Source organism: Lepisosteus oculatus, chromosome 23 (genome assembly GCF_040954835.1).
Source record: "Lepisosteus oculatus isolate fLepOcu1 chromosome 23, fLepOcu1.hap2, whole genome shotgun sequence".
Lineage (NCBI taxonomy): Eukaryota > Metazoa > Chordata > Actinopteri > Semionotiformes > Lepisosteidae > Lepisosteus > Lepisosteus oculatus.
This window is the reverse complement of record NC_090718.1, coordinates 841,926-858,224: the sequence shown is the minus strand read 5'-3', so window position 1 is coordinate 858,224 and position 16,299 is coordinate 841,926. Positions and strand designations below refer to the sequence as shown.

Below are 16,299 nucleotides of genomic sequence, written 5' to 3'. Positions count from 1 at the left end.
GTGGGTTACCATTCGGTCTCCTGATTCTTCAGACCCGGGGTCCATAGAGCCAGGTAAGGCGATCTGACAAGTCAGAGATCAGAAAACAATCAGAATACTTTTCAGTGCTCAAAGTCAAGAAAAGACGGCCGGAGCACCGGAAGGAACAGCAGGGAACCAGGATCCTTTTTTTAAAATTTATTCGATTTCTGCGGATGTTCCAATTTTCCACCCCCCCCCCACCCCACCCCACCATTTTGTTTCCCAGAAGGCAATAAAATAATAAGAACAGAATCGTTAACATGACCGTGATCATTATGCTTTGAAAGAGTGAAGGGCGGGGGGAGTGTGGAGGGAGGGTCGGACAGACCAATGGGAGGGCACGGACCGAGGGGGCGGGTCGCAGGGGAGCCCCGCCCAGTCTCACAGTCCCCGCCCCCTCCCCCATCACTCCCCTCCCCGGACAGCGACGACAGTACAAATTAAAACCCATAAAAAACAAGTCAGAATCAGCGTCTTAAAAAACATCGGCGTCGCGGCCCGCCTTTCGTTTTCCGTTTCCCAGGAGTCCGAGGGGGGGGCGCACAACGCTCGGAACCAGAACCAGAACCCCCCTCCCCTCCCCCCCGTCACGGGGGGACCCTGCCATCTCCCCTCCCCCTCCCCTGCGCCTGAGCGGGGGGGCCCCTCCTGACCTCCGACCCCGGAGGCCCGGATTCACAGTCTGGCGCTACGACCGCCCCCCCCCGCCCCCGCTGGGCCCGGCGCAGCTCCCCGACCGCGACCCGCATCGACAGAATCCAGGAGCCCGCCGGCCCTCGGCGGGTCCAAGGTCACTTCCTGCGACAGTCCGGCCCCGCCCCGGGGCTGGCGCCCGGACTCGGGGCCGCGCGGGCCCGGCGCGAGGGGGCGGGCCTGCTCCGGGGCGCCCCCGCCCCCGCCCCCCGGCAGGCCACGCCGTGCCGCTCCAGCAGGCCGCCGTTCCAGAAGCGGGCCGGGCAGCGCGCGCAGGCGAAGGCGCCCTGGGCCAGGTGGCGGCCGCGGTGCGCCAGCGCGCGCAGGAAGCGGCCGGAGCGGTGGCCGCAGACGGGGCAGCGGCGGCGGGCGGCGCGGGGGGCCCCCGCGGGGTGCCGGGCGGCGCGGTGCAGCAGCTGCGCGGCCTGGCGGCGGAACGTGGTGCGGGGGCAGAAGGGGCAGGGGAAGCGCTTGTGCCGCGCGCCGTCCAGGGCGGCCCGCAGCCGCTGCCTCCTCAGCTGCGCCCTCCTCCTCCTCCGCGCCCGGCCCCTCGGCGGCCTGCCCCCCTCCGCCTGCTTCCGCCTCTTCCTCTTGGCCCTCCTCTTCCTGCGGCCGGCCTGCGCGGCGCCCCCCGGCGGCTCGGCGTGCGCCGGCAGCAGCAGCACGGTGTGGAGGGGCGGGGGGCCGGCGAGCGGGCAGGAGGGCTCCCCCTTCACCGCGGGCAGCTGCGTGCTGTCGGGCGGGGCCGGCGGGGCCGCGGGGGCCGAGGGGCCGGCGTCGGGGAGGTAGAAGAGAGGAGGGAAGCCGGCGGGCGGCGCCGGCGCGGGCTGGCCCCCGGGGGCGGGGGGCGCCAGCTGCAGGAGCGCGTGGGTGGCCGCCTCGCTCTCCGACGGGGCCGCGGGCACGGCGGAGGCGGCGGCGGCGCGGGGGCCGGCGCGGGCCAGGCCGTGCTGCGCCAGCCGGTGCCGCGTCAGGCTGTTGGCGTAGGCGAAGGCCTTGCCGCACACCTCGCAGCAGAAGAGCCGCTCGCCGCCCTCGTGCACGGCCTGGTGGTGCGCCGTCAGGTGGAAGTGGTGCCGGAAGGACTTCCAGCAGATGGCGCAGGTGTACAGCCGGGGCGCGGCGGCGGCGGCGGCGGCGGGCTGAGGCTTGTCCGGCTGCCCGAAGGAGAAGTAGGAGTCGGCGCCCGGGTCGGCCTCGCCCCCCGCCGGCGGCCCCACCGGCGTCTCGGCGTACTCGGCCTTCTGGTGCAGCTTGCCGTGGCGCTTGAGGCTCTGCGCGTAGCCGAAGTCCTTGCCGCAGACGGCGCACTTGTAGTTCTTCTCGCCGCTGTGCACGGTGCGGTGCTTGGTCAGGTGGAAGGCCTCGCGGAAGTGCTTGCCGCAGACGGGGCAGCGGTGCGGCTTCTCGCCCGTGTGGATGCGGTCGTGGCGCCGCAGGGTCTCGCGGCGGGTGAAGCCGCGGCCGCACACGCTGCACAGGAAGAGCCTCTCGCTGCCCTCGGCGCCGCCCGGCCGCCGCCGGCCCGGCTCGCCCCCGGCGCCCGGCTCCTTCTTGGGCCGCGGCTTGCGGGGCCTCTTGGGCTTGGCGGGCGGCGCGGCCGAGGAGCAGGAGCCGCCGCCGCCGTCCTCGGCGCCCGCGCGGTAGGCCTTCTCCGGGCCCCCCGAGGTGGACGAGGGGCCGCCGGCCGGCACGCCCAGGGCGCCCAGGCCCAGGTTGCCCAGCAGCCCCCCGATGATGTCCCGGCGCTCCTCGGCGCCCCGGCCGCCCCCCAGCTCGCCGGGCAGGCAGGAGGCGGCGGCGGCGGCCGCGATGGCCGAGATGGCGCTGTTGACCGAGCTGGTGACGTCGTCCTCGGCCTCGTCCAGCAGCGAGGACAGGGGCAGGTGTGGCGGCTGGCCCTGCCCCTGGGGGTGCGGGTGGGGGTGCAGGGTGGGCGCCAGGGGGGCCTTCCGCAGGGCGGGCCCCGCGCCCCCGCACAGGGGCTCCCCGGGGAAGCAGGGGGCGGCGGCGGCCGGGGGGCGCTTGTAGTCGGCGCGGAAGTCCTGGTAGCGGCCGCGCGGGAAGTCCGGGCCCAGCTTGCCCTCCAGCTTGGCGGCGGCGCGGCTCTGCTGGAACAGCACCTCGCAGGCCAGGCCGGCCTTGTCCTCCGCCGCCTCCTCTTCCTCGGCCTCCTCCTCCTCCACCTTGCCGTAGGCCAGCCCCGCCGCGCCGGCCGCGGGCCCGGGGGCGAAGTCCGCGCGGGCCTTCTCGGGCTTCCTGCCGTAGCGGCCGTCGCTGCCGATGGTGAGCTCGGCGCCCGCCGCCGCCGCCGCCGCCGCCGCCTTGGCGCGCGCCCCCCGGCCGGGCTTGCCGCAGGAGCCCGAGGCGGCGTGGTTGAGCAGGGAGGTGGACTCGCGGAAGCAGCGGCCGCAGGCGGGGCAGCGGTAGGGCTTGTCCTCGTGGATCTTCTCGTGGCGGGTCAGCGACTCGCGGCGGTTGAAGGCGCGCTGGCACACGGCGCAGGCGAAGGGCCGGGCGCCCGAGTGGATGACGCCGTGCTGCAGCAGGTGGCCGCGCTTCTTGAAGCCCTTGCCGCACTCGGGGCAGCGGTGCGTCTTCTCGGGGCTGGAGCAGGAGGAGGACGAGGTGGGCGCGGGGTGGGCGGGCGGCGGCGGCGGCGGCGCGGGCGCGGGGGGGCTGGCCAGGTCCTGGGTGGAGTGGGGGGCGCTGGCGTCGCCCGGGCCGGCCCCCCCGGCCAGGCCGTGGCTGCGCAGGTGCCGGCGCAGGCTGGACAGGTGGGTGAAGGTCTTGCCGCACTCGCCGCAGTGGTACAGGGGCTCGGGCTCGGGCTGGGCGCCCCCCAGGCTCTCGGCCTTGGGCACCAGGGGCGGCCCCCCGCCGTTGGGCACCAGGACGGCCGCCGCCGCCGCGGAGGAGGAGGAGGAGGAGGGCGCGGAGGAGGAGGACACCACGGAGGAGGAGGAGGAGGCGGAGGAGGAGGAGAGCAGGCCCGAGGGGTCGGCGCCCAGCCCCTGCAGCGCGGAGCCGCCGTCACCATGGGCTCCGCCGGTGCCGGGGTCACCGTGGGCCCCGCCCTCCGCCTTGCGCTGCGGCAGGTACCCCGCCATGGCCTTCTTGCGCCGGCCGCCCCCGCCGCTGTCCGCCTTGGGCTCGTCCTTGGGCAGGGGCAGGTGCAGGGGCAGGGGCAGGGGCAGGCCGGCCTCCTGCTGGATGAGCGAGGCCAGTTGGTTGGAGGAGAGCACCGGGATGCCCTGGAAGTCGAAGCCGCCCAGCGGGGAGGGCTGGGGGCCCGGGTGCAGGCCGTGGGGCGGGGCGTGGTGGGCGTGGCCGTGGGGCAGGGCGTGGCCGTGGGAGTGGGCGTGGCCGTGGGAGAGGCCGTGGGGCTGGAGCTGCTGCTGCTGCTGCTGCTGCTGCTGCTGGGGCTGCTGGGGCTGCTGCTGGGGCGCGGGGTGGCCGTGGTGCAGAGCCGGGGGCGCGGCCAGCCCCGGACCCCCGTCCCCGGCCGCCGGCCCCAGGCCCAGGCCCAGGTGGTGGTTGGTGCCCTGCTGGACCAGGAACTGCTCCAGGCTGGCGTTGGCCGGCACGCCGGACAGGAAGTACTGGTTGGCGGCCAGCATGCAGCTGAACTGCTGGTGGAGGCTGCGGGCGTCGGGCTGCGCCCCGACCAGCTGGTGCCCCAGGGAGGCCACGCTGCTGCTGGTGCTGCTGGGGGCGGCGCTGGAGCTGGCGGCCGAGCCGGAGGGCGAGGGGGAGGAGGAGGAGGGGGCCCCCGGCGAGGCCTGGGGCACGGCCAGGCCGGGGTGCAGCGGCGGGGGCGGGGCCGAGACCAGCCCCGCCCCCCCGCCGCCGCCCCCGCCCCCGCCCGCCCCCACGAAGTGCTCGAAGCGCCCCGCCCCGGCGTGGCCCAGCGCCGGGTGCAGCTGCTCCTGCACCAGCGCCGCCTCCGCCGGCTGGAAGGAGCGGAGGAACTGGGGGTACCCGCCGGCCGCCCCTGCCCCCGCCGCCGCCGCCGCCATCTTGCCCGCCTTGCGCGAGCCCTGCGCGGCCGCCGGCGGGGGCAGGGGCGGGGGCGGGGCGGCCATCTTGGCGAAGAGGGAGGGGGAGTCGGCGAAGGGGCTGCCCCGCGAGGCCTGCAGGGGGCCCAGCCCCAGGCCCGACAGCAGGGCCCCCGAGGCCTCGGCCTGCTGCTGGTGCTGCTGCTGCTGCTGCTGCTGGAGCTGCTGCTGCTGGAGCTGCTGCACCTGCTGCTGGTGCTGCAGCTGCCTCTCCAGCCCCAGGCTGGCCTTGAAGGGGTGCGCCTGGTGGCCGCTCAGCATCTCCAGGATGTCCATGGGGTACTTCCCGAACTGGAACATCTCCCAGTCGCTCACCGAGGGCACGGCGGAGGCGGGCGGGGCCAGGCCCCCCAGCCCCACGCCCGCCCCGGCGCTGGAGGTGGAGATGATGATCCCGCCGCCGAGTCCCGGCCCGGCCCCCCGGCCCGAGGAGCCCCCCCCGCCGGAGGAGGTCCGGCCCTGGCTGGTCCCCGCCGCGGCGCCGCCGCCGCCGCCGCCTCCCCCCGCCGCCGCCGAGCGGCCGCCACCCCCGCTCTCCATCCGGGGCTCAGGAGCGCCGCTGGAGGGGCTCGTCCCGGGCGGCGCGCCCCTGCCCCGCGGCGGAGCTCCGGGCCGGTCCGGGCGGGGTCAGGGCGCGCGGCCCGCCCGCTGGCTCGCTCTCGCGTGCGATTCTCTCCCGCTGCTGCGTCTCCGCGCCGCCCCGCTGCTCCGGCCTGCTCCGGGGCCTCGGGATCTGCCGAGAGAAACCGGGAGCTCAGAGGCGCAGTGGCGCACTCACCCCCGCCTCACCGGAGCCGTCGTCCAGGACTGGAACACAGCCCGGCCCACTGGGCAGGTCCCACTGTCCGGCCGGGACAGGAGGCTCCACTGCACGCAGAGGGGGGCGGGTGGGTGGAACACGCTGTCCGGCTGTGGCCCTCACTCCCGACGACTGCAGGCAGGAGGTCACCGCCACACCGGGGCCCGTCCCAGCATGCAACGGGCGCTAGCAGCGGTTCGCCCCGGACGGGACCCACCCCCACCCCAGGGCGCAGACTCCACACAGACAGCACCCCGGGGATCGACCCAGCGCCTGCTGAGCCCGGCGCCACAGCCAGACTCTGAGCCTCAACACAGGCAGGCAGGGAGGAAACACACACACAACATCACACACATACACACACACAGCACACAGACACAGCATCACACAGAAACACACACACAGCACGCAAACACAACATCACACAGAAACACACACACAGCACGCAAACACAACATCACACACATACACACACACAGCATGCAGACACATCACACACACACACAGCACGCAGACACAGCATCACACACATCCACACACACAGCACGCAGACACAGCATCACACACATCCACACACAGCACGCAGACACAACATCACACACATACACACACACAGCACGCAGACACAACATCACACAGAAACACACACACAGCACGCAGACACACCATCACACACATCCACACACAGCACGCAGACACAACATCACACACATACACACACACAGCATCACACACATACACACACACAGCACGCAGACACAACATCACACACATACACACACACAGCATCACACACATACACACACACAGCACGCAGACACACACACAGCACGCAGACACAGCATCACGCAGACACACACACACAGCACGCAGACACAGCATCACACAGAAACACACACACAGCACGCAGACACAGCATCACACAGAAACACACACACAGCACGCAGACACAACATCACACAGAAACACACACACAGCACGCAGACACAACATCACACACAGCACACAGACACAACATCACACAGAAACACACACAGCACGCAGACACAACATCACACACACACAGCACGCAGACACAGCATCACACAGAAACACACAACAGCACGCAGACACAGCATCACACACATACACACACACAGCACGCAGACACAGCATCACACAGAAACACACACACAGCACGCAGACACACACACACAGAAACACACACACAGCACGCAGACACAGCATCACACAGAAACACACACAACAGCACGAAGACACAGCATCACACAGAAACACACACAACAGCACGCAGACACAGCATCACACACATACACACACAGCACGCAGACACAACATCACACACATACACACACACAGCACGCAGACACAACATCACACACATACACACACACAGCACGCAGACACACCATCACACAGAAACACACACACAGCACGCAGACACACCATCACACACATCCACACACAGCACGCAGACACAACATCACACACATACACACACACAGCATCACACACATACACACACACAGCACGCAGACACAACATCACACACATACACACACACAGCATCACACACATACACACACACAGCACGCAGACACACACACAGCACGCAGACACAGCATCACGCAGACACACACACACAGCACGCAGACACAGCATCACACAGAAACACACACACAGCACGCAGACACAGCATCACACAGAAACACACACACAAACACACACATACACAGCAGACGCACAATCACACACACACACAGCAGACGCACAATCACACACACAACACGCAGAAACACACACACAAACACAGCAGACACACATACAAACACACATACACAGCAGACACGCACAGGGCACAGACACACATACACAGCAGACATGCCACAAACACAGCAGACACACACAATCACATACATACACAGCAGACACACACACAGGGCACAGACACAATCACACACACACAGGGCGCAGAAACACACTATCGCACACACACAGGGCGCAGAAACACGCTATCACACACACACAATCACAGCAGACACACACAATCACATACATACACAGCAGACACACACACAGGGCACAGACACAATCACACACACACAGGGCGCAGAAACACGCTATCACACACACAATCACACACACACAGGGCGCAGACACACACAGTCACACACACACAAACACAGCAGACACACAGAATCACATACATACACAGCAGACACACACACAGGGCGCAGACAGACACACACACACACACGCGTGTCTGGGGGCGGATTAAAACCGATCGCATCCCTCCACAGCGCCGCAGAGCAGCGCCGCCCGGACAGGACACGGCAGGTGCCGAGACACCCGCGCGGCCGCGGTCAGGCGTGGGGGCGTGGGGGGGTCTCGGGGCTCCGCGGCGCGGTTCCTCCGGGGGGGCGGCGCTTACCTGCGGGTCCGGGAGCCGCGGCCTGGGCCGGTCTGCCCGCCGACAAAGGGCCTCTGCGGGCCCGCCGCCGGCCCGTCAGCAGCGCCCAGCTCCCGCCGGGGGGGCGGCGCCAGCGGCCGCGTCCGGCTCGGTCCCGTCGGCCTGGTCCCTCCGGGGCGGCGGCCGGGCCCGGCTCGGCTCGGCCCGCTTCGGCTCGGCTCGGCGGCTGGCTCGGGTCTGGACCGGGTCGCTCTCTCGGTCTCCCTCCGTGGGGCCTCTTTTTTTTTTTTTTCGCGGCCCGAGTCGGTTTTGTGTGTCCCTCGCGCTGCCGCTGTGTGTGTGTGTGTGCGCGCGCGCGCCCGCTTCCGTCGTGGACCCCCCCCTCCCCGCGCGCGCGCCCCCGCCCCGCCCGGCAGGAGGAAGAAGAGCTTCCGGGTGGTGTCGCACCCTCGGGTGTCCGCCCGGCTCTTCCGGTGCCCGAGATGTGCCGTGTGCTGGGTGTAAATGTCCGAAGATGTTTCATTGTGTTTTTAATATTTTTATTTAAATACAAAAAGGGAAAATACAACAAACAGGGGTATATACACACACTAATATACAGATGTTTATTTTATTATGTTTATTTCTTTGGGGGTGTTTTTCTTCAACATTCTACCGAACATCCAATAATACACAAAGGACAAAAAGAAAACGTCTCCAAAAAAAGGAGACTTTTTACTCTTAATAAAATATTTATTTTTGTATTACTGTGTATGTGGTATCTATGAACAAGATTAATTATAAATACGTTTTTTAAAATCTTACATCCCGCAAAGTATATCAAAATATAAAAATGTGTAACAATAATATTTTGCAAATCTATCCAAAACAGTTTTGTAAATATGCAGTTAAACAAATGTAACAAAGCTTCCTTCTCGTTGTTACAAAACACACAGAAGTCATCTTGTTCGTGTTTAAATCTAGAAAATGTCGATTTAACAGGATAAAATCTCTGAACGCTCTTAAATGAAATTTCTTTAACTTTATTTGTAGACAGTGTCTATCAGCATCTGTCCAAACTAATTTCCCATTTTTATTCCTAAACATAGCATTCCAAAAGGAGATACAAGAAGGTATAAAATATGAATTGAACAAGTTCTTACTAATAATTATTATTGCATTTTTTATCTTTTATATATGCTCCATCCGAAGATACTCTGTTGGCAAGGCCGAGACTATCTCCGAAGAGCCTCACCCCTTTCTACAGCGTCCTCAGGGAGAGATGCACACGGCTCCCTCTCTTTTTAAATCTGTGTTCGATGTATAAAGAATTTACAAATACAAATACAACTAGAGGAGCAGAAACAGGTACAAGAGAAAAAAAACAATCAACTGCCAGAGATAATGAAGTAAATTCTATGACCAAATTATGTTTTACATATATCAAATGTTATCTTGCTTGTAATTTCATAGAATTAAAATAAATAATTCAACTCCATCTTAAAAGTACTAAAAAAGGAAGTGTTATTGGACCATTTTAATTTATGAAATTTACTCAGAATGACTAATATATTCTAAATACATGCTCCCCCTCAAATGTTCTCTAAATACGACAAAATATCAAAATCCTTAAATCGAAAAAAACAACTTTAAATGCCTTCAAACTAAGCGCTGCAAGTCCGTCCAATACAACTTCACAGATCTGCAGCTTACTAATGAGCTCGACAAAACACACACACAAAATCCTGCTCGTGCTTAAATGTAGAGGGTGCTATTTTAGCTGGATGAAAAGAACAATTTTAAACAAAATCTCTTCCGCCTTATTTGCAACACAACATCTATGCACACGGCCCTCTCCGCAGCTGCATGTGACGTCACTGCGCCGCGGAGCCATCTTCTCTCTCGCCGGCCGCGGTTTCCCTTCCATTCCGTGCGGCGCAGCTGCCCCTCAAAATGGCGGCCCCCGTGGGGGCTTCACTGCCTTCCGCCCGCCCTCCGGCGGGGGAGATGGGAAGGGGAAGGGGGAGGGGGAGAGGGCGGAAGGACGCTCTAGTCGTGGTCCCTGCGCTCAGTGGTCGCTGGGAGGACCGGAAGCGCCCGCTGCCTGGGGGGCGGGGAGAGCGCTCGGTAACGGCGCTGGCGGCCTGTCGGAGTCCCGTTAACCGCCCGGCCCCTAGCGGGCAGTCCTCGGCCCGACCGAAAAACAGTAAAAGCGCGGGTGGGGTGTATTTTCTTTTTTTGTTCGGTGCTGCTGTTGCTTTTAATGATGGTGAAATGTCGACTGTACCCTTCATGCGACTGCAGAGCTGTGTGCAGGAGAGCTGCAGTAAATACAGAGGTATCTGTAAATACAGAGGTATCTGTCTGCAGGAGAGCTGCAGTAAATACAGAGGTATCTGTCTGCAGGAGGGGTACAGTAAATACAGAGGTATCTGTCTGCAGGAGGGGTACAGTAAATACAGAGGTATCTGTCTGCAGGAGGGGTACAGTAAATACAGAGGTATCTGACTGCAGGAGGGGTACAGTAAATACAGAGGTATCTGTCTGCAGGAGAGCTGCAGTAAATACAGAGGTATCTGTCTGCAGGAGAGCTGCAGTAAATACAGAGGTATCTGACTGCAGGAGGGGTACAGTAAATACAGAGGTATCTGTCTGCAGGAGGGGTACAGTAAATACAGAGGTATCTGTCTGCAGGAGGGGTACAGTAAATACAGAGGTATCTGTCTGCAGGAGGGGTACAGTAAATACAGAGGTATCTGACTGCAGGAGAGCTGCAGTAAATACAGAGGTATCTGTCTGCAGGAGGGGTACAGTAAATACAGAGGTATCTGACTGCAGGAGAGCTGCAGTAAATACAGAGGTATCTGACTGCAGGAGGGGTACAGTAAATACAGAGGTATCTGACTGCAGGAGAGCTGCAGTAAATACAGAGGTATCTGACTGCAGGAGGGGTACAGTAAATACAGAGGTATCTGTCTGCAGGAGGGGTACAGTAAATACAGAGGTATCTGACTGCAGGAGAGCTGCAGTAAATACAGAGGTATCTGTCTGCAGGAGAGGTACAGTAAATACAGAGGTATCTGACTGCAGGAGGGGTACAGTAAATACAGAGGTATCTGTCTGCAGGAGAGCTGCAGTAAATACAGAGGTATCTGACTGCAGGAGGGGTACAGTAAATACAGAGGTATCTGACTGCAGGAGGGGTACAGTAAATACAGAGGTACCTGTCTGCAGGTGGAGTACTCCCTGGATACTTGATGGAGCCCCGACACGGGGCGCCCCCACAGGCCACGCCCCGGGAGAGGGGCGGGGCAGTGTTGGGCACCGCCCCATGCGCCAAAGAAGGAGGAGACTCGCGCTCCCGTCCCGCCCCCTGGCCACGCCCGCCACTCAGCCCCGCCCCCACTCCGCCCAGGTCGGCCTGCTGCCCCTCTCCTTGTGCTTGGCCGCCCCCCCCTCCCCCCCCGGAACCAGAGGAGGGATCCCCAAAGGCCCCCTCGGGACCCCCGCTGCCGCCGGAGCGCCGCGTCCCGTTTCCTGACTCCTCCTGTGCTCTTCATCGACGAGGCCGGGCTGGAAGAGGAGGAGGGAGGGCAGTGCGAGAGCTGGGGAGGGGGGCACCGGCAGGGCCTGCGCTGGCGCCTCCGCCAGCATCGCGGGGGGCACAGGGGCACGGCCGGCGAGGGGCTGCCGGGAGAAGGACCCCGCAACGCCAGCAGTTCCCCCCGGCCCTCACCAGATTGCATGGGAGCGAGACCCTCAGCACAGTTCTCCTCACAGGAGAGGCAGGCGCTGGCAGGGCTGGATTCTGGGGACCCCCTGTCTGTGTCCGAGGGCTGCGGCATTTCCACAGGGGGGCCCCTCCTCACAAGACTCTGAGTGATCCATGTGAGTGTGTACAGGTGTGTGTCAGTGTGTACAGGTGTGTGTATTTACAGGTGTGTCAGTGTATACAGGTGTGTGTAGTAACAGGTGTGTGAGTGTGGACGGGTGTGTGTAGTTACAGGTGTGTTAGTGTGTACAGGTGTGTGTATTTACAGGTGTGTCATTGTGTACAGGTGTGTGTAGCCAATAATTATAATAATTGCTTACACTTATATAACACTTTTCTGGACACTCCACTCAAAGTGCTGTACAGGTCATGGGGATCCCCTCCACCACCACCAGTGTGCAGCCCCACCTGGATGATGTGACAGCAGCCATAGTGCGCCAGAACGCTCCCCACACACCAGCTCTCAGTGGGGAGGAGAGCAGAGTAATGAAGCCAATTCACAGAGGAGGATTATTAGGAGGCCATGATTGGTAAGGGCCAATGGGGAAATTTGGCCAGGACGCCGGGGTTACACCCCTACTCTTTTCGAGAAACGGCCTGGGATTTTTAATGACCACAGAGAGTCAGGACCTCGGTTTTACGTCTCATCCGAAGGACGGCGCCTATTTACAGTCTAGTGTCCCCGTCACTATACTGGGGCATTAGGACCCACATGGACCACAGGGTGAGCGCCCCCTGCTGGCCACACTAACACCTCCTCCAGCAGCAGCCTTAGTTACAGGTGTGTGTGAGTGTGGACAGGTGTGTGTAGTTACAGGTGTGTGAGTGTGTACGGGTGTGTGTAGTTACAGGTGTGTTAGTGTGTACAGGTGTGTGTATTTACAGGTGTGTGTGAGTGTGTACAGGTGTGTGTAGTTACAGGTGTGAGTGTGTACAGGTGTGTGTAGTTACAGGTGTGTGAGTGTGTATAGGTGTGTGTAGTTACAGGTGTGAGTGTGTATAGGTGTGTGTAGTTACAGGTGTGTGAGTGTGTATAGGTGTGTGTAGTTACAGGTGTGAGTGTGTACAGGTGTAACTATATTAACAACAACACCACAGCAGGGATTTTATTAAAAAAACTTTCTTTTTTATTAATTGGTCATTATTTTACAAAAGAGCGCTCTTGAGTGGGGGGAGGGAGAGGGGGAGGGCGCAGTGACCCCCCAGTCTGCTCTCTGGGATGAAACCAATCGAACTGGAAGCCCCCCCACAGGACAGGGCATCTCACAGCCCCCCCTGGAGGAGGCCCCGCCACGCCCCTCCCCCCAGCGCCTCCCGGCTCACGTGCTGGAAAACACGAGCCCCGCCCCCCCGCTGAGCTCCCAGCTCTGCCCCCCCTCTGCCGAGCAGGCGCCTCGAACCCTGATCCCCCACGTCTCTCTTAGGACCTGGACATTCTCCGGGAAGCAGCCTGGACAGCCCTGCTGCACAGGGGTACGAGGGCTCTGACAGACAGGAGGCAGCTCTGTACACAGAGGGTGGGAGGAGAGGTGAGCAGGACAGCTGCTGCGAGTCTCTCTCTCTAACGAGACGACTAACGAGACGACTCACGAGCAGGACGGCGGGGCGTCTGCCTCGCTGTCATCACGTGAGCGTTCAGATCTTACCCTCCTCCTCTCCCTCACCCCCCAGAAACATGACTGAAAAGAGGAGTGAGCTCAGCGTGGCGACTGGAGAGCCGAACCCCACTCCTGTTTCAGATGCCGAAGAGAGCGACTCTCACACACACACACGCGCACCCCACGCACACGCGCGCACCGGTGTGCAGACTGGAGGAGGAGTGTGGGAAGAGAAACCTGCTCTGGGTCAGAGGCCTGTCAGGACTGCAGTCGTCCTCACACCCTGCTCACTGCAGAGCCAGACACAACCACACAACCACTGATACACACAACCACAGAGACACACCTCCCCTGCTCACTGCAGAGCCAGACACAACCACACAACCACTGATACACACACAACCACAGAGACACACCTCTCCCGTTCACTGCAGAGCCAGACAACCACACAACCACTGATACACACACAACCACAGAGACACACCCCCTGCTCACTGCAGAGCCAGACATAACCACACAACCACTGACACACACAGCCACAGAGACACACCTCTCCCGTTCACTGCAGAGCCAGACACAACCACACAACCACTGACACACACACAACCACTGATACACCTCCTCCTGCTCACTGCAGAGCCAGACACAACCACACAACCACCGATACACGATCACTGATACACACACACAACCACAGACACAGATCCCTGACACCCACGCATAATACACTCACACTCGAAGAAACACAAACACACACTGACAACCCTGTGGGAGGTCTGGAAATCTCACCTGCTGAGACCTGTGGCTCGGTGTTACTGGCCCATGCTTACAGATGGGATTGTTTACAGATGCCTGCTGCTGAATTCAAACTATCTTGTCTTCATCCTCACCAGAGCAGGGCTGTGATCCTACAGCTCGGCCTCCATAACACAATATCCCCGTCTCCGACACGCACACACACACATGCACACGCACTGTGACATCATCCAGTCGGCCGGGTGACATCGTCACCCCGGCCATGACATCATCAAGCCAATTTTTTTTTTGTTTGCTTGCTCTTGATACAAAGATTAAAATTCATCAGAAAGTCAAATATTTAAAACCAGGACATTTAAAAACCAAATTCCACATGAAAACCATAATAATAATTAGAATAATTAAACAGAATGATATTAGTAATGAATAATAATAAGAAGAATAATTAGAATTAGAATAATGACCATAACGAACAAGTAAGCATCATAAAATGTGCAGGAAGATTGTCTGTTCAGAAATCCCGCCTCTTCTGAATCCCTTCGGCCAATCCTCTTTCTGGTAGCAGCCGAGGGGGCGGGAGGGAGACGGAGAGGGAGGAAGCTGGTTGGCTGGTTGCGCGGTCCCTGACGGCCGGCCCGCCCAGTTGCTCAGCAAGCCCGCGCCAATCCCGTCCTCGGAGAGAGGCGAGCGGCGGACCCCTCGTCCAATCGGGTCCCCGGACTCGGCCCGGGCACTTGCTCCCTGCGCGTCTCGGTCAGGACGCCTCGGGCCATTCCAGGCATGTGAGCCCTCTTTCTCTTCTCCCCCAGCTCTTCCTCCTGCGTCTTCTCTGCGGGGGGAGCTGGTCCCTCGCCTCTCCTCCAGCGAGCTCTCGACCACGGGAGGAGATTAAGGACGGGAGGGGGGGGGAACGGGAGGCACTTCTTTACACAGAGAGTGGCGGGTGTCTGGAACAGCCGTTCCACCCCGAGGGGATGAGGGCAAAGGGCTTGAGGGGCCGAATGGAGATCCTCTTACAGGGGGACCCTTCCGAAATCCCCCCAACCCCACCCACAGCCACTCTTCATGGCTCTGTTACAACAAGGCTGAAGCTGCAGCAGGGGAGACGGGCGCGCGGAGTCTGAGACACGCTGGTGATCCGAGTCTTGGCCCATCTGCGCTGTTGGGGGGGGTGGGGGGGCAGCTCCAAACTCTCCCCTCTGATGGACGCCTGTCCCCTGCAGAAGACAGCCAGAGCTCCCCCCCCCTACCCATGTCGAATGGGCTCATCCACGAACAGTCTACATCACACTGCTTGGGCCGTACCAAATGGAAAACAGGGGTGTGTGGAAAATGCAGGGTACCTATACAGTTGGGGTGTTAGCCCTTGGTTGTGCTGCGTGAGGACACCCCCACACCCCTCCAGCATGGCGGGGGCCCCTGCTGGAAGGGGAGGAGTCAGTCTGAGTCTTAGGGGGGCAGAAACCGGCACCCGCGCTGAGCGGCGCAAACAGTGTCACACTCACGCTGTCCAGTCCTCGTCCAATCAGCTCCCCCGGACAGCAGGATCGGGGCAGCTCCGTCCAATCAGGTGCAAGTGTCCGGCCACTGGCACGACCCGCTCAAACCCCCGTCCAATCGGGGCTCCGGAGGGCTGTGACGGACAGCCGTGTCATCCAATCGGGGCTCCAGAGGGCTGTAACGGACAGCCGCGTCGTCCAATCGCCGGATCGCACCGTACACGTTCTGCTGACCAGGTCACTGGGGCAGCGGCAGTGTCTGATCACTGTCCTGCTCTCCGGCGCCGTGTCCGATCAGATTCCCTGAAACCAGCGACTGGCCGCTGGAATCGTCTCCCGTCTGATCTGTCCAGAGTGTGACAGAGCCACACCAAGCCCATGACAAAAAGGTCCCCCAGAGCTCTTCTCTTCCACTCAGATTCCTTGCTCATACCCGAACGCCGGTCCAGCGAGTCCAGTCGGTACACTCTAGTCCAATCAGCACAGGCAGCGCCTGACAGGCAGATGTCTCGCCCAATCAAACCCGCGGACAAGTCCCAGCCAGGGATGACTGGCAACTGCGTCAACCAATCAGTGCGTGGAGGGCAGCTGTCCTGCCCAATCGGCGATCCCCGAGAGGTATGAGATTGTGTGTGTCCAGCCCCCCTCCTGTCCTCGCCCGGCCCCCCCCGCCCCTGGTTTGCCGGACAGCCCTCCCTTGCTCTCCGCTGGCGG

General features: G+C 61.7%; 2 protein-coding genes across 3 annotated transcripts in view; one reads left to right on the top strand and one right to left on the bottom strand.

Annotated features, from left to right (window-relative positions):
* LOC138224561 (uncharacterized) overlaps positions 1 to 16,299 on the top strand; it is a 277,799-nt gene that overhangs the window by 183,155 nt on the left and 78,345 nt on the right. The gene's annotated exons all lie outside the window — the stretch shown is intronic.
* LOC138224803 (zinc finger protein 865) lies at positions 719 to 8,466 on the bottom strand. The gene is made up of 2 exons (XM_069182870.1): positions 8,003 to 8,466; positions 719 to 5,505 (listed from the first exon to the last, which is right to left on the bottom strand). The coding sequence occupies exon 2, from the start codon at positions 5,310 to 5,312 to the stop codon at positions 813 to 815; it is 4,500 nt and encodes a 1,499-aa protein (XP_069038971.1). The 5' UTR covers positions 5,313 to 5,505; positions 8,003 to 8,466; the 3' UTR covers positions 719 to 812.

Coding starts and splice junctions, on each gene's coding strand:
- LOC138224803 (XM_069182870.1), bottom strand. CDS start 5,312: ATGGAGAGCGGGGGTGGCGGCCGCTCGGCGGCGGCGGGGGGAGGCGGC.